General features: G+C 39.7%; 1 protein-coding gene across 4 annotated transcripts in view; it reads right to left on the minus strand.

The window, feature by feature from the left end:
- The window catches only part of ADAMTS12 (ADAM metallopeptidase with thrombospondin type 1 motif 12), a 418,668-nt gene that overhangs the window by 130,781 nt on the left and 267,458 nt on the right, over positions 1-20,429 (minus strand). For 3 of the 4 annotated variants that reach the window (XM_060092772.1, XM_060092769.1, XM_060092773.1), the window contains exons 10-13: positions 19,905-19,997; positions 18,297-18,442; positions 15,477-15,646; positions 4,502-4,635 (exon numbers count right to left, since the gene is read on the minus strand). In XM_060092772.1, the coding sequence (XP_059948755.1) occupies positions 4,502-4,635; positions 15,477-15,646; positions 18,297-18,442; positions 19,905-19,997 (543 nt within the window). The remainder of the gene's footprint in view (positions 1-4,501; positions 4,636-15,476; positions 15,647-18,296; positions 18,443-19,904; positions 19,998-20,429) is intronic. The other variant, XM_060092771.1, reaches the window with a different exon arrangement.

Here is a 20,429-nt window from a genome sequence, read left to right on the forward strand (position 1 = left end):
ACAACTACCATCCTCTTCTCTGCCTCGATGAGTTAGACTATTTTAGATTCTCATATAAATGGAATCCTGTAGCATTTATCCTTCTGCGACTGACTTGTTTCACTTAACATAACGTTCTCCAGGCTCATCCATGTTGTCAAAATATCAAGATTTCCTTCTTTTTTAAAGTTGAGTAATATTCCATGGTATGGATATACCACATTTTCTTTATCCATTTGTTGATGAACATCTGTGTTGGTTCCATCCGTATCTTGGCTAGTGAATAATGTTGTTATGAACACGGGAGTACAGATGTCACTTCAAGATCCTGATTTCATTCTCTTGGATATATACCCCAGAACTGGCATTGCTGGGTCATATGGTAAAAATTAAGTATTTTTAATTTAATTAAAAAATAAATATTTTAATTTAATTTAAGTAAATATTTTTATTTTTTTGAGGAATCTCCATACTATTTTCCATAATGGCTGCACCACTGTACATTCCCACCAACAGTGCACAGGTTTTCAATTTCTCCGCATCCACACCAATACTTATTATCTTTTGTGTTTTGGTAATAGCAATCCTAACAGGTATGAGGTGATATATCATGAGTTTCACTTGTATGTCTCTATGTTTAATGATGTTGAGCACTTTTTCATATACCTGTTGGCCATCTGTGTATCTTCTTTGGAGAAACGTCTATTCCAGTCCTTGGATCATTTTTTAAATCAGGTTATTTGTATTTCTGCTGTTGAGCTGTAGGAGTTTCTCGTACATTTTAGGTATTAACCCCTTATTGTATATATGGTTTACAAATATTGTCCCCCATTCTGTAGGTTGCCTCTTTATTCCGATGACTATTTCCTTTCCCATGAAGAAGCGTATCATCAATTCTTGACCCTGTCATTTGAACTGAAGAGCATCCTATCTTGAGTATTACTTAGAGAAGTCAGGTCCCAGTCTTTCAACTAGGCTTTCAGCCCTACGTGAGTGAATAAGTAATACGTATTCTTACCAGTTCTCATTTCTTCCTTATGAGTTTTACTGTTTTACTTAGTAAATTCTCAAGTAACAGGACTGAAATACCAACTGGTGCCTTGACCTAATCCACTTAGAATGTCGTCATTTCTTTCTACAGTCCCTTGGCAAAGGTAGAGACTGGAAAGATGCCTGGTTTCAAGAGGAGATTCATTCCCAGCTAATGAAACTTTAGTGTGAAGATAATGCCAGTTATGCTTAACTGAGAAGAACAGGTAAATGATGTTGTCCTTTAATAAATGGGACAGCAGCAATAATGCTTTCCTCACCATAATTTTAAGGGCCAAGAGATAGGATTTGGCCTTCTAGAAAGACATCTGACCCAGAGAAATTGATTTTGGGGTGTTCAGTCAATCACTGAGATGGCCAAAATGAACTTGAGAGAGAACAAAGAAGGTTCAGGAGAGTTTATGAGAGCAATGGGAAGGGGAGCTAATTTAGGGCAGGTAGGAAGATTGTCGAGTAAGGTTAAGGACTCAGCTGGGGTTGAAGACACTGGCTTTGTAAGGGCACACATTCACAAAGTTGAATTATTATTTTAAGAAGTGTATAGTAGACTGCTTGTAAGAACAAAAAATCATTGTGGTTGGGTTGGTCAGAATCAGGGTCCTGGGGAAAGAGGTTGATGGAAGGCTGAGAGGAGAAACCTAGGGGATGGCTGCTGTGCTAGTTCAGGGCATCCAGGCTGTTTGGGGAAGAAATGAAGCCAAAGCTTTGCTGACTGGGAGAAAAGGGACGAGTGAAGGAACTGAAAGTCAAAGGTTACCAAGAGAAAGGGGTGAGCAAGTTGGATGGTTAGCAGCCTGTCTTAAGACAGCAGGTAAGACTGCAGAGCTGGGACAGTTGGAAGAGGGGTGGGAATATCTGCTCATATATTTAAAAGCTTACTGCATCTTGTACTTGTGATTAAAAAAGGAAAGGAGAAAATAACTTAACTGTAAATACCACTTTACTTAAAAATCTTGGCCTTGTGTAGATACAGTTAAGTAAATGAAATAGTAGAAAAAAATTCAATAAATAGAGAAAAAGCAGCTTAGGAGTTCAGTACAAGTTAAAAAATTGGGGGAGGGGCACAGACAGATACTTCCTAAAACAAGTTCAGTTCTGATCAACATTCAATAATTTCCTCAACAACAAAATCTGCAAATCTAAGATGCCAAAATGTTGGCAAATGTCATAATTTCCAAATAGACAGCTAAGTATATGAGTATAAGCAAATACAAGTATTTATATGAATATAAGCAAATATTTTCATATCCACAAAAAAGATGAATTAGGCACACATATATTTTTTTCTGATGGTGTAACTTTTTATTTCAATACACATTCAATTCCCTTTGAAAAAACTGTGGTAAATGAATAAGAAGACTAACAAAAGCTGAAAATAACTACAGTCTGGATCTTTAAAAGATAAACTGTATTTAGGCTATTAAGGTAAACTTATTTGACATATTTTTTTCTGCTTAAAAACTTAACTCAGTGTGGTGTAGACAGAAAGTAATTAAAGCTTCTAAGGCCTTACCTGGTTTCCAGAAAGAAAAAGGCAAGCTGAGAGAATTTGGCTTATTCTATTAAGCTGATTTAACTGGTTTCAAGAGAGATACCCAAGACCCCTTATGTTTCGTTCAAAATATCTGTTTTTTCCATCACAAGCTAAAGATACTGTCTCTATGCACGCAAAGGTATTCAGGTCTAAAAGATAATTTTAGCATCACATTCATTTTTTGATTACTAAAGTTCTCAGCCCTAGCAGCATATGGCAATCACCTGAGGAGTTTTAAAAATACCAATGCTGGGCTTCCCTGGTGGCACAGTGGTTGAGAGTCTCCCTGCTAATGCAGGGGACACGGGTTCGAGCCCCGGTCTGGGAGCATCCCACATGCCGCAGAGCGGCTAGGCCCGTGAGCCATGGCCACTGGGCCTGTGCGTCCGGAGCCTGCGCTCCACTATGGGAGAGGCCACAATAGTGAGAGGCCCGCGTACCACAAAAAAACAAAAACAAAAAAACAAAAACAACAAAACAAAACAAAAAACCAATGCTCAGGACCAAATCACAGCTACTCTGAAATAATAGGGTGGAGATAGAGCCAGGCATCAATAGGTTTTAAAAGCTTTCCAGCTGATTCTAATAGGAAGCCAGGCCTGAGAACCACTGTATTAAATGGCAATGGGGCTGTTTGGGCCTAAATCAGCTAAATAAACTTTTTCCTGCTCTAGGGAACAGGTCTAACCTAAAATATATTAATTATTTTTGGCTCTTTGTAGCTACAGTGGTAATTAGTGTGTCAGGAAGAGAATTCTGCCTGAGATCTTTCCAATTGAGAGTCTGATTATGGCTTGTTGTTAGCTCACTCAGTCCTGGGAATCATCATGTTGCCTCCTGTGCCTTGGTCGCTACTGGAATAAGTCCATCAGTAACTGAAAGGTGATAAATTCACCTTCCCAGGGTGCTAACAATTTATGGGCAGCAGCTTTTCATGGCAACAATTTGGTCCAGTGGAAAAAATTGTGATAATTATTTGCAAAAACAAATAAAATACATTAAGCGTTTATTGTGTGCCAGGGGCTCTGTTAAGGGCTTAACCTATATGACCTTATTTAATCTAAAATATGTTAATATCCCAATTTTATGAAAGATAACTGAGTCTTAGAAAGATGTATAGAGTTATACAGCTAGGAAATAGTGGTATGGGGTTCATATTCTAGAGCCTGAGCACTAAGCCATTATGCTTTACTAACAGTTAATTGAGTATTTGTATATAGTTTCTTTTTTCACTGATTAAAAACACCTTCTCTTTAAACTGAGATTTATGCCTGAGCGTTGGATCACAAAACTTGTTCATCAGTTCCTTGCAAAACAGACTGTGAGCAATGGGGATAAATTCTTCAATGTTTGTACACATAAAAGCATTAAAAAATCAGATCTAAGTACTTTATATAAAGGCAGAATTTTTTAATGGAGTCAATGTGAAAAAGTTAAATCGAAATCAGAAGACCTGGTTTATAACTGTCATGCCATCTCTCTTCCTAAGGAGCTCATGTTGGTGACCAATGGAGAATGAAATGTCAAAATGCTCTGTGAAAAACACTATACAATTATTAACTTTAGTTTTTCCTCAAATTTAACTAACTCTCTTGGCAAGTAACCAACAAACAATTCAATACCACTGAAATAATCCGAGTTGCCTTTTCCTAGTAATTCCTCCTTTAATTTGGTTCTTCTTCAACTTGACCCAGCTTCATGCCTAAAATAATATCACAGAGCGCATCAACAGATCAAGAAATGAGGACGACAGCAGGAGGACATTCAGTTCCTAACTGTGATTTTGACGAACACTGAAAAGTCTTGTCTCACAGACCATATAAAAATACCAGACCACATGCAAATACCGCGAAAGCAAAAGATTAGCACATCTGACTTCCCGAATTAATAAAAATCATGGTTTTATAAAGTTGTAGATTAAGGAAACATACCCAATACCTTACATATGCCATTAATACAGACATTTCTGCTGTTGCCGCCTTCAAAGCAAGGGGTACCATCCGTGACAGCATCCAGCATTTTCTCGGAAAACTGGCCATCTATGGGTCGGCAGTAGAGCTCACAAGGACGTGCTGAAGTGAAAAAGAGACAAATCCTTGCAAGTTAGCTTTCTTGCTCACACCCTTCCCCCAGGATTTTGTATGTATGAATCCCCAAGTGTCATTCATCTGGAGGTTCCCATCTTTTACCTTTCTGTGACACATGCTGTAATGCAATCTTCTTCTTTTAAAGCATTTTACAACAAATTAAACCGGGAAGATTGCTTTAAAATGCTACGCCTTTTGTTACAAACGATGAGACCTTTCAATCCCATGTTGAACTGTGCTTATAAAAATAAGGCAGTGAGCATCTGGAGTTAACCTAGAAAATAAGTCATAGCAACCAGTGATGCAGGACTCCAGACAAACTCCATAATGTTTGCCTGTTATTTTGCAGCAAAGTAAGCAGACCACCAGGGGAGATGCTCCCGTGCAGCCAGCTCATTACTAACACCACTGCCACTATCATAAACCACCCCCAACAAATATTCTCCCTTGTTCTCCTCAAGTCCAAGAAGTCCTTGGACATAGGTTTACAACCACATATAAACAAAAGATCTGCTGTTTTGCTAAAGCAGAAGCCACCTTGCTTATCATAGTGGTCCATCACACCATGCTGGGTCCTGCACTGAATCCATTCTAAGGTTTAATTTTCTGTTTCCTGGTGAGTGATCTCCTGCACAGAATTGTTCTAAAGATTTACTTAATAAAATGTGTATCTATACATAGGTACTTCAAATAACCAGAAAAAGAGGTAACTTTTAAAATATAAATTGTCCTAAAAATTTTAATAGGTAATATCTGTATGTGATAAGAACTCAAATAGTTAATTTTCTTTGATGTTACGTCTTCTTCTCTTTAAGTGAAAAATTTGAGAATATCCTCTTCAGAAAGATCCTTTTGGGATCTCTTCTGGGTCTGTTTACTGGGGGAAGAGCTGTTAGTTTCTTGGTGGTGTGACCAGCTGAGGGCTCAATGAGACCACCCGTAAGGCCGTTTGCCTTGGACCCACCTCAGTGTGGATGGGCCCCAAATGCAAGGCCAGTGTGCACAGCTCTAGGGAGGGCTGCTCAAGGATGCATTGGTCCATGTGGTAAAGAAATAAAAGTGTACAACTTACACAAATATAACTTAGAGTAAAACTCAAACACTGAAACTCTGGAGGAACTTGAGACAATTTCTAAAGCATCTGTTTAAAACTTAAAGGAGAAAGGTAAAAGCAAATAAAGAATACCAACTGATTTTATATAAACTGCAGTGGATAAGTTGTCTGAGAAAATGAATAAAGTTAAAATGAGTTGGAGAGATCACAAAGTGCCATCGGAAAAGGGCCAGCAGACTCCGGAGACAAGGCATAATTCAGTATTACTGTAAATCTTCTTTCCTGGCAGCATGATTAGCTCTGTGACTGCCTGAACTGGAATAGAAGTGCTTAGACAGAGCCACCTGGGAGCAATTCTGCTCTCTGAGCGATGAGAGCATCCATCCAGGTGTGCTGAGTCCAGGGAATCATTTCAGGAAACATCAAGTAAAAGTATGGAGGCGGGGAAACACTTTTTCAAAAGCTTTGATTTGAGCTTTAGAATGTAGATTTGAGATTTTCTATTTGAACACATGAAGCACAAAGACGAAGCAGCCCTGAATTATTCTGGAGCTTTTCTAAAGGAATTACCTGTTCCAGCCTGCTGGGGAGGGCTGGAACTAGAGGTGCCTGAGGGTGCGAATTCTAAGAAGGCATTCACTCTCAGGGTTGTAAAAATGGGTCCTCACAGCAAATAAACCCCCATCCAAAGGCAAGCATTGCACTGAATTCCAGAACGGTGAAGTTCCAATGTCTGCCTTAGTTTTACTCCCTCTGGCTTGTGCTGTTTGACTCCCTCCCTGAAGGATGAAACTACCCAGAGGCTTTTGCTAGTCTTGTTTATTTAGTGAGCTAAGGGAATGTTGCTTTGTTAAAATAACAGCCAATGTATTACTTGAACGTTATTTCCCAGATCTTTTTGTGCTTTGCAGTGGTTATCTGATTTCATTTTAACCATCACAACTACCCTATGATGTTAGTTCTTTTATTATCCCCATTTAGAAGAGAAAATGTAGGCGCAGAGAGATTAAGTTTTCCAAGATCTCACAGTATGAGTGGTACAGTAGAAGCTGATGGTTTACCTTAGAGCTCACGCTATTAACCCCTAACCTACAGGTACAGAATTATTTTTAACAAAAAAGAAATGCTTTGATGAGATATTTAAAGTAACCACTCTTCGTGTTATTAGGCAATGCATTTATTCATGGATCATATCTGAGAAGCAAACTTGGTAGAATACCCACTGGACTCCATTTTGATAATCTTTCATGGGTCTTAAATATGGTGAGAATCACTAGCCTCTGGAGCTATTACTTCTACAGAGAGCAGATGTAAAAGCCATTACTTCTATAGAGAGCAGATGTAGCAGATTCTAGCTCATGAAAGTCTAATATTACCTTGAGAAGTTACTTAACCTTTCTGTGACTCAGTTTCCTCATCAGAAAAATGGGGATAATAATACCTACCTTGAAGGGTAATTAATAGTGAGGATTAAGACAGAGACTGTATGTCAAGCACTCAGCGTGGTACCTGGTATACAGTAAGTGCTTGACAAATGACAGTTGTTATGGTTGCTGATTTCACCTCCTTATCATGACCTGGTGAATTCTAAAGGTCCTTGCAGTTACCCCATAAGCTGTGCTTCTATCATTCCAATCTTCTTTCAGAGCAGACAAAAGCTGGCTCAATTCTCTTTCCCACACATATACCAATCTTTCCTGAAATATCCTCTTCTCCTTCAGATTATTCCATTGTGCCATTTCTAATCAATTCTGCACTGATCTCATGCTTTGTTTTACCATTTTCTAAATAATCACTGTCTTGTCAGTTTACCATAAAGAATTCTATATCCTGCTAGGTCAGTAGGTGGTTCCATGACTTTCCTTTTCTGTGACTATGAACCTGGTTCAAAGCTGGTACAATGCCTACTGAGGTCCTCCCGGCTCTATGCTTCCAAGACTATGGATTTTACAAGCTCCTCAACCAAACTGCAATGTCCTCAAGGGCACCCCAGTCATCTGCGCATTGATCAGCTGCTACTGGCGCCCACAGTGTGAGAAGGAGGAACCAGACACACACTGGTGAGGACTGAAAAGCACGGGAGGAGGCTCTCCTTCAGATGAGCATTGGAGTTAGATGCATAGGGGCTCAGATCCCAGCCCTGACTCTTACTTCTTGCCCAAGGCCTTCTTGGTCTCTGCACAGAGGGGACTATCAGAGGATAGCACACTGAAACCTCTAATAAGGTATCTGGTTGTTTTAATGTGGTAGTTATTACCATTTACCTTTCCTAATGAATACCAGCAGATCATTACACTCAGCAAAGGCTCTTAACCCATGTTTACTAATTAACTGACATGGCAGGGATTGATACTGTTAGGGAGAAACCTTTGGACCAAATGGCAAAGAGATCAACTCGATCCTAAGAGATTATCAACTCATTCATAAAAATGAACCTTGACCTTAGTGACAGAGGTCAAGGATGTTCATTGCGGCAATTAACTTTTTATCCAGCAAGAAATGGACAAATGAATTAAGTTGCATTTACATAATGGAAGGCTATGCAGTCACTAAGGGGAATGAGGTGAGCCGTAATGCCATCGTGTTCTGCTCCATCAGTCAAAAAGTTGCAGAGGGCTTCCCTGGTGATGCAGTGGTTGAGAGTCCACCTGCCAATGCAGGGGACACGGGTTCGTGTCCCGGTCTGGGAGGATCCCACATGCCACAGAGCGGCTGGGCCTATGAGCCATGGCTGCTGAGCCTGCGCGTCCGGAGCCTGTGCTCCACAACGGGAGAGGCCACAACAGTGAGAGGCCCGTGTACCGCAAAAAAAAAAAAAAAAAAAAAAAAAAAAAAAATTGCAGAACTGGCAAAATATGAGTCCATTTGTGCGCAAATGGAAACCTGCAGTTAACAGCGCTCGCCTCTGAGGAATAAGTGTGGTGGGCTAAGAAGAATTTATTTTTATTTCATTCTATTGTATACACTTGCATTTTTATAAGCATCATATATTCATTTTATAAATAATGTCTTGGCCCTCAAACAAGAAAACTGGAAAGGTCTCCTTTCCCCTGTGATAATCATGACACATCTCTATGAGGAGAGGCCCTCATTTTGAGACTTCCCTTTATCTTGCTTCTGTGATACTGGATTTGTACATCCTTCAAGATTAGACAGGCTAACTGAAGTAAGGAAGAAACAGATTTCTAGGGAATGTAAGTACAGTGGTCTATGGAGTCTTAGGAATACCTAGTAAATAATCTGTGCTAAAAACAACAGCAGCACACAGACCTGCTGCTGTGACCCCCAGCACCTGCACACCTATGACCCACAGGCGTGCCCAAGGCCAGAAAGAACGCTGCGCTCGAAAGCGGCCATTGTGAATTGAAGGTTCAGGGCTAATGAAGCAGTTTACAAGGTGGGCTCTGAAGTCCTGCTTCCCTGCCCTTTCGTCTGGCCTCTCTGTCTTTCCTGGTGCTCTGGGTATGTCATTAGGTGGGCCTGTGACACAGGGCTCTGCCCCAAGAGGCAGGAGGAGCAACGGATGGTCTTAGTTCTCAAAGGTCAACCCGACTATCAGAGAGTCTCTCTCCCAGATACCAACATCGTCTGTTCCATAACATCCAGAGTTGAGTGTTTCACCATCTCAGGTACACTCACTTGCCTAGACACATCCTTTCGTTGGGCTCGTGTGATTTTTTTCTTCTAGCTTTTCAATCCATTTTTTTCAGCTGAGTGAAAACTCTAAAACTAATGGACTGGTGAACTCTCCCCTCACACTGTCTGATTAATACTCTCGAAGGAAGCTTAGGGAACTGAATGAACTCACTGAATCGAAGGCTGAATTTTCAATTCTGCTAAAATAGGGCAGCCCAACATTTTTGGATAATGATCTTACGAAGTGATCATTAGAAGCGAAATCTAAAACTTGCTAAGAAGGATAAAAATTATTTCTTAGGTCAAGGAAAAATTTGGGTGCATTTCATGTTCTGTGAGTAGATTGAAATTTGAGTTTCACCATTTAAAAAAATCCAGTTTCTAAAATCCATTTACATGCAGGGCTCCTTGGGTATGAGTCCCGTGCGGTCACCCTGGGCCTCACACTTGGTTGAATGCTCTGTTGTCACTGTCTTAAAACTCTTAATAACGTTATGTCTGAACTTGTGCCTTGTAAGTGAGGTCTGATTGGACAATGGAACACGTGCATGAGCAGAAGAGATTTGTGATGTGCATGTGTGCGGTTCCTTGCCGGATTTTAAGAAATACTAAACCTTAAGCAAAAGGCATAACTTAAAAATGTTTTGTTGCTTTAATAAGTAACATTTAACTTAAAAAAGAAGCCCAGTTTAATGACCAGGCTCAGATCAGCTTGAGGGAAAAAAAACAAACAAAACCAAAACCAAACAAGAAGTCCTGACCAAAAACCCAGCCAAAAATCAGTCAAATAATTACCCAAACTCTGTAACTTCATCTGGTCTAAAATAGTATTTTTTTACTTTCTGATAAGGTAATATTGCAATCTCCAAATATATCAAAATATACATCAAACATAAGAAGGCATTAAAATTAATATATGCTACCATAACTATAGAAAGGTATGAAAACAGGAATAGAATTAATTGTTAAAAATGAATTAAACCCACTTCATTGATGTTTTAGACTACGCTAAATGTAGCAATGTTTGCTATTTACCGTACATTTATGTTCTGTCTTTTAGTTAAAATGGTTAGGAACTGTGACACTAAATTTGGAATTGCAACTTATTATAAATTGTTTACTAAACGTAATAATTTTGTCAGAATGCTTAAATGTTTAAAAAATTGATTTCCAAAGGCAAGATACATAAGTTTAATAAACCTAGCATTTGTTATAATGCAAACAGTTTTGGGGGCTCTTCTCCTCCCACCAGAGCTCCTTGGCCATAAAATCATCTATTTTTAAAAAAAACATGAACATCACCTTAGGTAAAATTCAAAATTCAATGCATTGTTCTTAAGGTAATGGGCCTATCCCAGTCTCTGTTTCCATGGTTAATATTTAGTCTGCAGAGTCAGGTCAGGGCTAACTCTTGGCTTTATTGTACAGTCTGAGTTTAAGAAGTTACTTATCTCTAAATCTGTTAGCACATCCATAGGAATTAGATCAAAACCTTAAATTTCCATGTAGGATTTTCTTGTGGAGATAAAATTAGGGAAATGCATACAAAGTGTTGAGTGTAAGTACCTACACAGAACAAATACTGATATAAGTTTAATATAACCTGTTCTCGTTATCAGTTAGAAATGAGTTTCACTGCAAGTAGCAAAAAAAAAAAAAAAAAAAAAAAAACAAGAAAAAGAAAAAAAAATGTCACTTCCTTGTTTTAAACGGACAGGAATTTATTTCTCCCACCTAACAAGAAATCCAGGGGCTATACTCCTCCTGTCTTCCTCTCAGCTGTCTCAGCATGGTTGCGATAGGACTGCTGTACCCCAGGGAGCTCGAGGGCAGAGTGAAAGGCAGAAAGGCAGGGGGCCGAGGGCAGCTTGGTCAGTACCAATTAAAATCCTTCCCAGAAGCCTGACCCAGTGAAGCTGCCATCTTTATCTCTTTGGTTGGAACTGGGGCTCCCAGGAATACAGTTTAGCAAGTCTTCTAGCTTTCCCTCTTCTCTTGTAGAGGATAGTGAAGGGGTTGTGAATGGCTTTGGGGTGTCTACAAACATCATCCTTATTATTCCATCATTTTCCCTCCTGAAGCCACAGATTCCTAGTCTGTGAAATGAGAGGCTTCTGGCTAGATCTCCCAGGTTGCTCCCCACAATGACACTCTCTTTAAAGGCTGTTTCTTTCTAAACACCAAGTACTCTTGTAATAAACTCTATGCACGGCACCCAGGTCCTCCCAGGAGTGCTGCCAGCACTGGTCCTCAGTAGTCACCTTGGCCTAAGAGAGCTTCCTTACCCAAGGACACTCACTCCTTCCTGGGGCAGACCACACCAATGTCTGGGCCACGTGGGGCTTCAAGGACTGGCTGCCCCACCTCAACTGCAGCAACTCTGAAGGTCCTTTGAGCTGTAGAGCTTCCCGAGGGGTGGAGAAGCCCCCTGCTGAGACTGTGCTCTGCACCCCAGCTTCTCCCCCGCCCAACCCCTCTTCCTTCCCTCTCCTTCCGCACCTGTTGAACTACCCGCACACTGGTATCTGTCTTAGAGTCTGTTTCCTAGGGAATGCAATTGCAACAATTCCTTACAGATGTCCCTGAAGGATCCTATCCCAGGAGGAGAAGACTGTTGTCTGACCTCATGTCAGACCTTCCACATATGCTGGAAACCTCATTGGCAGCAAGCATTGATAGGGCTGAAATATTCAGAAGCAACAACTAAAAAATTAGCCTTAATGAGGAGTTATTTGGGGGTTCTGAGAAAAACATCCTAAAAGGAAGAGAGATTCCAAGAAAGTGATGGCACCAAGATCAGGTTCTGGCCATTTCCTAATAGATGATGCAGGATGTAAACATATTTCTATTCACATAGGCTAATCAAGTCCCTAGGAATATAAGTTAGTATAAGTATCTCAGCTTCTTAATCAAACAGACTGTATTTTTCAATTCCAGCTCCATTATATAAGACACTATAACCCTGAATAAGTTACTGTCCTCTCTGAGACTACATTTCTTCATCTCTGAAGGATGGGGATGGGGGTAAGTGAGAACATGTATAGCCTCAGCTCTTCACATGGGTGCTTCCATGAATATGATCAAGTGGAGTTTGGATGCCTTTTTTTTTTTTTTTTTTTTTTTTTGCCAGGAGTGTTGGTAAAGGAAATGTCTATATTGGAAAGTAAGTTGACTTAAATTAGTAGTTTTCAAACCCTTTAGGCAGAAGAATTATTTTTCTTTTATCAAGATATTACGGGCCTCCCTGGTGGCGCAGTGGTTGAGAGTCCGCCTGCCGATGCAGGGGATACGGGTTCGTGCCCCGGTCTGGGAGGATCCCATATGCCGCGGAGCGGCTGGGCCCGTGAGCCATGGCCGCTGGGCCTGCGCATCTGGAGCCTGTGCTCCGCAACGGGAGGGGCCACAACAGTGAGAGGCCCGCATACCGCAAAAAGAAAAAAAAAAAAAAAAAGATATTGCAAATAAAGCAGATAAAAATCAGGATTTTATTAAGCAGAAATTTTATAAGTTCAAGTATATAATGCTTAAAAATAGTTCAGTGGGATCCAAAGAGACTATTAAGATGAATAGAAAATTTTGAGATCAAGTTTACAGATGGCAGTTACAGACATATGGCTGCAGCACCTGATTTTTTTCTGTGGGTTTTTTTGTTTGTACAGCATTGAAAAATCTTGACTCACACAAACAGCTGTAAATGATAACAGTTTAGAACAACCTGACCTGTAATCTCAGGATATTCCTCAATTAAATTGTGTTGATGGGAGACTTTTATTCTAAGGTCTGTAGAAAACCAAATTAATTTGTGTAAGTTAATGTATTGGTGTTTTTTGATATGTTACAACTCAATATATACTGTTTTTGAGTGTAAGCATTGTTCTTTATTGCACTTTTAAAAATAGTTTAAATTATTTCTTTTGGAAAATGAAATTATAATAGAATCAAACATTTTTGGAAGCCCTGGAACAGAGTTTGAAAACTACAAGGTTTGATGGAGATTCTATGCTTATTCCATATGTTTGAACCTATGATTCTTCTTCTGTCATTGGCTACTTAGCAAATCTGCCAAAGGTCACTTACTAAGACACTTAACATCGTCTACTGAATGGGTAGAGAACTCTGCTGTAAGTTAGTTTATCCTCTGGTGGCTTCTAAGGAAAGGCTGGGAGGGTGTAAAGTGCTCAATGCCTGGCACAGATTAAGGGTTCTGCACAGAGTTGTCATGAATGCCACATTGTTGTCACCCAGGATGCCCAGAACTAAGAAAATAGCAGCTCTGTAGGATAGAGGTTGATGGGGGAAGGAAATCAGTGTGTTGGTCAAGGTGGTAGTTACTTGGGTTAGCAGGTAAGTCATTATGCTCTAAGGACAGCACAGGAGCCTGTAAGAAAACCACTGGGATGGAGAATGGAGGCTTACAGCCCAGGTAGATGGTGAGTTAAGCAGATGGCACTCAGCTAAATTCCCTCACATGGTTTATACAGCCTCAATACAGATGCAAACTGATCACTCTAAAGTGAGTGAAATCTGTGTCTACTTTTATAGCTCTCATTTCTTTAGTACCTATTGCTAGGCTATGCAAAAAGTGGGCACAAGATAAATGCTTGTAAATCAATGAAAAGTCAAGCTGAACCAAATCTTTTAATTCTAAATCCAGCTACTTGAGCCATCAGAGTCCAGCAGACACAAATTCAACCCTGAATCTGGCTTGTGTGGGGATCCCAAACTAAGCACCTGTCACAACACTGAGGCAGCTATGCCATTTTAGTCCTGGAAGGGTGTTCATTCAGTGTCTATAGTACTCCTGACTCAACTAGTTCCAACGAAACAGAATGTCCAAAATACAGGTATAGGTAGTACCAACTGGCTATACCTTTCAAAACTATCTTTGTTTTTGTGCACCCATATGAGTATATACATGAGCTTTCCTGTATTCGAGTGCTTGGATCATAAAGTAAAATTGCACCAAAAACCAAATGACTCACTCCCTTAGAGCATGAATGATGCTAAACAATGGGAGAGAAGGAGCAGACGTTGCCCATGACAACCAACAGCCATTAGGATATTGTGGAGACACAAAAAAGAAAAAGCACTATTTTTTCCAAAAGCAATTGACTGTATCATTTTCCTAACAGTCCAAATATGTAATTTTCATTCATTGGCTGACATCTACAAGTCCTCTTCTGTTCTATCATGCTGCATTTCAGAAACTGAATAATCACAAAAAACGTGGTTACTTTTCACTACCTTGTCTCAAATCTCCTTAACTCAGGAAAATCTTTCTTACATTTTCTATTTGAATAACAACAAATAGCACAGATACTCTTTGAGGCTAATCTATAGCTCACAGTCAATGATTCTTCCTCATTTTCAGGAGAGAATGCATCACTAGTGCTGATTCAAGGGAAGCACTGCCAAAGCTGCTGCTCCATTCTCCAACTCTGTTATGCCCCCATCCTCTGATATGCATCCTTTAGATGTTTGATTTTACTTTTTACCCTTCTTATACTGTTCTATACATTAAAAAATGTTGATTTCTGGCCCAGAGCTGGCTTTTACTCATTTCTGATCAAGTTTCTCATTCATTTTCTACCATCTTGTCTTTACTTGTGCTTTTCTTCTCTCACTTGGAATTGATGACTCTATTTTGAATGGCTTCCCATTCCCTTATGCCAAGAGAAATACTACTCATGCTTAAGAACAATCAACTACTTCCTTGGAAGACTTCTTTGAAATTACTCCAAAACCAAAATGATCTTCTTTTCTGAATTTCTGCCAAAATTACATTCAGTTCCACATGCTCATCAACAATCACTTTCATCAGTGATTAGTTTCTGAATACCTACAAGCCCCACTTATTGCTTAGTTGCACCTCAGCTGTTTTGAAGTGAGCCATCATGTTTGATAAACTTCTCTTTTATCTCCAATAGAGCTCAGCATGGAGTTGGAATATTCACCTTCAACATTTACTGGTCCACTTAACTAGGTCAGTGTCTCTACCTCCTAAAATATAAAACTCTTGGTGGCACAATTCTCTTTTTGTTGAACTTTGCAAGGCATCACAGGTACCCTGACAGATAAATGCTTTCTGATAATGGCTGTAGTCTTAGATCTGGAATATACTGTTATAGCTCCTTACCTGGATTAAAAACTGGAAACCAGTGGTAGAATTCATTCTTGTAGGGAACAGTGTCAAACTCACTGCACTGCATCTGCCGAAATGTTGGTGTATCCGGGCGACAGGGGTGAACGTTACACAAACGATAGCGTTTTCTTTCTCCGGTGCAGTATTTCCCTCCAAACTTTGGTCTACACATGAAACACACAAACTCTTCTTTAATTTCCTTAAAGGCCAGCATTTTCTGTTAAAAATCCTCTGGTATCCAGCCATGCCCCTTCCTTGCCAAACCATGTCCCTCTCTAGCCTCAAAACTCACCGTTTGAATAAATTCTTCAAATTTCCCACATTTTTTGCTGTTGCCTATGAATATTCAGTCCCAAGTATATAGTTGCCTGTTTTGAAATAGTTTGACCCCATGGTCAATTAGTTACCTGGTCGTCAGTTGTGACTTTAGTTTTGTTTCCTCCTTTTCATTCCCACAATCACCAAACTAGTTAACCCCTTATCTCCATTCCTGTCTGCCCTCTTTTTCCTCATTTAACCTACTGTACACACTCTTCTCTGGCTAATTTTTATGATTGCCTTAATTATTTTAGTTTCCTGTTTAAAAATCTTTAATGGCCACAGAATCCAGTCCAGCCTCTTGAGCTTGGCATCCAAGGCCCTCATGATACTGACTTACCTCACCTGAACAACTTTTCTTCCCACACTCCTCCTCATTTGCACACTGCTCCCATGATACAGGCTGACTTATTTGCTTTTATTTTTTCTGTGCCTCTAGATAGATTTCCGCTCTCTTAAGTCTCTAAACATCTACATACTGCCTGTGATTTAAGGACCAATAAATGCTATCTCCATCTCCATCATGAATTCTCCCTGAATTTCTGCCAGAAGTAATCTCCTTCTCCTCTTAAATGACACTTTATTATCCTACTGTAGGCACTTCCTGCATTTATCACACCCAAAGATAATTCTTTGACCAAGGCAGTTCACATTCATTAACTCCCTGTAGGCGGGACTAAGAATTGTCCTTGAGAGTTGTGGGTAGGCTGGCTTCCTATTTGTGATGATGGAGTGACACTCTATGACTTGGCACCTCTCCAAGTCATTTCCATCCAAGAGCCTTTTGCGAGCCAAGCCTTGCTGGGTTCTCACTAGACAGCTGACCGATACATATCAAAGATACAGTCTCAGCATCAGTTGGTAATGCACTGACCTGAGTCTGTGACCTGAATCACAGAATTGAATCTGTTACTGTGTTTCCATTGCTATGGTTCTCAATGAACTTAAGCAAACCACCTACTGAGATCAGACATGGTCACTCATCCAAGGAGACTCTAAGACAAACTGTAGCTTCTGAGATGGGAGTTGGGGCCATTTTTTCCCCCTGAAGCCAAGTTAGAGGATCATCTTTCATTTCCTCAACAAGGATGTCCCTTTTCTGACAACCATGGATCACTGGCCATCCTCCCAGGAAGGCTACAGACTGGTAGTGGCTGATAGAGAACAATGACAATAGGTCCTAGAACAAATCACCTGTATTTCCTGATCTCTGAAATGGAAATCACTTTTCTGATCACATTGAAACAAACTATAAAGATATTCTGTAAAAATACTTTTTAAGAGATTTTGGGTTTTGAATTTTTGAAGTCTCAGGAACCTTGTATTTAAACAAAAAGGTAAGATTTTAAAACCATTTTGTCCAAATTCCTCAAATGTACACTTACTTATATGCATGGGAGATGGTAAAGATAGCATAATAACTACAATTTACTGACAATTTTATGTAGTAGATATTGTGTTAAACTCTTCATAGATGTTAATTTATTAACCTCTAGGAGAAATTATATATATATATATATATATATATATATATATATATATATATATATATATATAGTTTATATGTATATATATATATATTCATGCAGATATATACATATAGAAATATATTTATTATAAAAAGGAGAATATTTGGAACTGAAACACTGAGAGAATTATAACCATATTTATCACTGTTAAAAAATGTGATGCTTACTCTTTAATGCAGACTAATGTAAATCTATGTAAAAGAAGTTTAATACATTTTTTACTTACAGGAGGCATTGTAGTACACTTTTTAAAAATTATACTTGGGAACTAGTATACTGAGAAATAATGAAATTAAGAATGTAATATATATTTGGAAATCAAGGAAATATAAATTTAATTCATATATAATATCATTATACAAACTTAAAATATGAAAAAATAAGCAATTTGATTAAAAAGTTGAAAGCCACTTGTGAAATAACATCTATGGAATCCTTGACAGGCTAATATGGAACTCTGAGGTTTACAAAATCCTAATCTAAAACATTAAAAATAATTATCCTCAAAAAATGTGCCTAGCTATTTAGTCACCTAAGGGAAGAAGAATATTTTTATAAAATTATACATTCATTATGATGGAAAGAAAGCTGCCATCTTATCAGCAAAATTGGGTATAACTAATCCCCACTGATAGAATGGGGTTATTTAGAAGGATTTAATTGTGTAATCTCCTAAAGTCTTTCACATAGATTGTACTTTTAAAAAAAATTTGCTTATTTCTCCAAATGATGGAATCAGCTTACTTACCCAAGTTCTAGTAAGAATCCAGTGCCAAGCCAAAATGAAACAAAGCAAAACAGAACCACCATTTTTTTCACACTCTATGAATCTTCCTCCTGTCTCCCTTTCATATTTGGGAACATATTTGATTTCCCTCAGGAGGCCTGGGGTGACTGAAGTCATGCTGTCCACGACTAGTCTCCCAGTGCTCATGGAAGGAAGGGAAATATCCTTGGCTGGACTTACTCAGGGCTGTTGCAGAGCCTCTCTGCACTCTGGGCTCCAGCTCCACAGGTCCTGGAACAGTGGGACCAGGGTGACCAGCGGCCCCAGCCTCCGGGAATACTCTCTGGTTTCTTGCCCACTGTGATACACTTGCCAGCCATACACCACTGGAAAGGGAAAAGGCAGGAGATGCATAAGTCAGGAAGGTTCCCATAGTAAGCTGAGTCAGGAAACCTAGCAGTCTAAACCCAGTTCTCCCAGAGCAAGCAGACTTCCTACAAGTCACACGTCAGATGTAGCACAAAGAAAGCCTCATAAAAGAATTTCCTCCAAGAGTCTTGGGTTTTAGAATCACAGAATTTCAGGAATTAAAGGGAACTTTACAGTGCCTAGCTGCAGTGAATGCAGGAGTGTTACTCAAAGTGTGACTGGCAGATTGCACACCAGAAGTAAGTCAACACACTGCTTCCTTCACTGAGAAAGTCTCGCTATGAAAAGCATGTCAGCTGAATATGCTTAGTAATATAGTTGTTCAGTAACATAATTGATTTACTTTCTGGTGCAAGCTTCTTATTTGTTGAAGACTGTAACAAACATTTTGCAGACTGGCACTGCGATAACACTTCTCTATAGCCTCTGTGGGTATTTAATGTTTGCAACAGATAACATCCTCCTGCAAAATGTCCACTCATTGCCGGAAAACACAAGTTGTTAAGAAGCTGAAGTTAGGCATCAAGAAAAAATTCTGCTTTCCTATAACTCTACCCATTGTTTCCAGTTCTGGTGTTTCAAGTGGCTCAGGAAAAAGTCCACTCTCTCCCTCTTCAAGGGAATCCTTCAACAACTACCAGTTTAGGAGGGTGAATACAGGAAAAGGGAAACAAGAAATGCAAGTTGGTTGTTAGAAATGGCCATATTTCCTGGAGGATCTGGGCATGTTTCATCTGCTGGCCTCCTCTTTCTCATTATTTCTGGTCACTGTGTATTCTGATCAAGTTCTGTAATCTCAGTGATGGGTCAGGCCACACTCAAGCTGTGTAAAAATGACCACTAAACACATAAATCTTAGGCTCACAATGAACCCAAATGGTGTCGTTGAGCAGCAGGTATTATCCTGTTCTTAGGTCGTCTGGAGGGTATCTAACATCTCTGAGTTCTTGGGTATATGGCTTTCCTGCTCAGTAAGGTGCATAGGACTTCAAGAAATGCAATCAGGTCAGATGATGAGAAAGAAGATAACAAGTGGTCTAAATTCAGCATCTTTGGAAAGAAGAAGCCACAGGCTTGTCCTTCCCAATGTCCAATATGGAGGGGGGAAAAATGTCAAAATGAAGGTTGATGATAAGCCCAGCAGATGTGACTGACCACAAACTCCACAGAAATTCATCGGGAAAAGATGGGCCAGATGTTTTATAATTGGAGCGTGGCCCTCTCTCTCTAACTACTTGTTTCAAGTGAAGGCTCAAAAGGAGTCACGGAAGTGGAATCCTTTCCTTTGGCAAGTCTGACTGTGTGATGATCTGCCTTCATCCAGAGGCAGCTGCTCTCCAGGGCCTTCTCCTCCGCTCTCTCCAAGAACACTAAGCCCTTCACCCACCACCTTCCTTCCTCACATCACTGACACGTCACCTTCTTCTCACCACATCGCGTCCCGTCTGCAGCAGCGTCCAGCTTGGAGCGACAAAAGCCTTTCACAGAGCACCACAGTGTCTGGCAAACATTCTGGAAAACAAACATGAGATCGTACTTTTTTTGACTGTCAAAACTTGCACAAAAGCATTTCTAAAGTGATGGTAAAATATACACACACTCACCCACATACCCACAATAAATGCTGCGGTTGTTAGTGAGTAATGTGATGCAAAGCAATCACACAAGAACCCTCAGTTTAAGTTTAACTTGGACTTTGTCATCATTCATAAACAGTGGTCTGTAGGCCATTCTAGGCAACATGAAAATGGGAGGTAAAACACATTTCCCAAGAGTTGAATTTCTATACCTGTGGCACAATATCCAGTACTCATTGACCTTAGGCAGGGCAACCGGTGACAGTAGTCATCAAAGAGCAATCCAGACTGTGATGGAAGGTGATCTGATTACAAACAGCTGTGCGGTTATAACTTGAGCCTGCTCATTGAAGGAAAGTGAAACTAT

The sequence above is a fragment of the Mesoplodon densirostris genome, chromosome 3 (assembly GCF_025265405.1).
Source record: "Mesoplodon densirostris isolate mMesDen1 chromosome 3, mMesDen1 primary haplotype, whole genome shotgun sequence".
NCBI classification, from domain to species: Eukaryota; Metazoa; Chordata; class Mammalia; order Artiodactyla; family Ziphiidae; genus Mesoplodon; species Mesoplodon densirostris.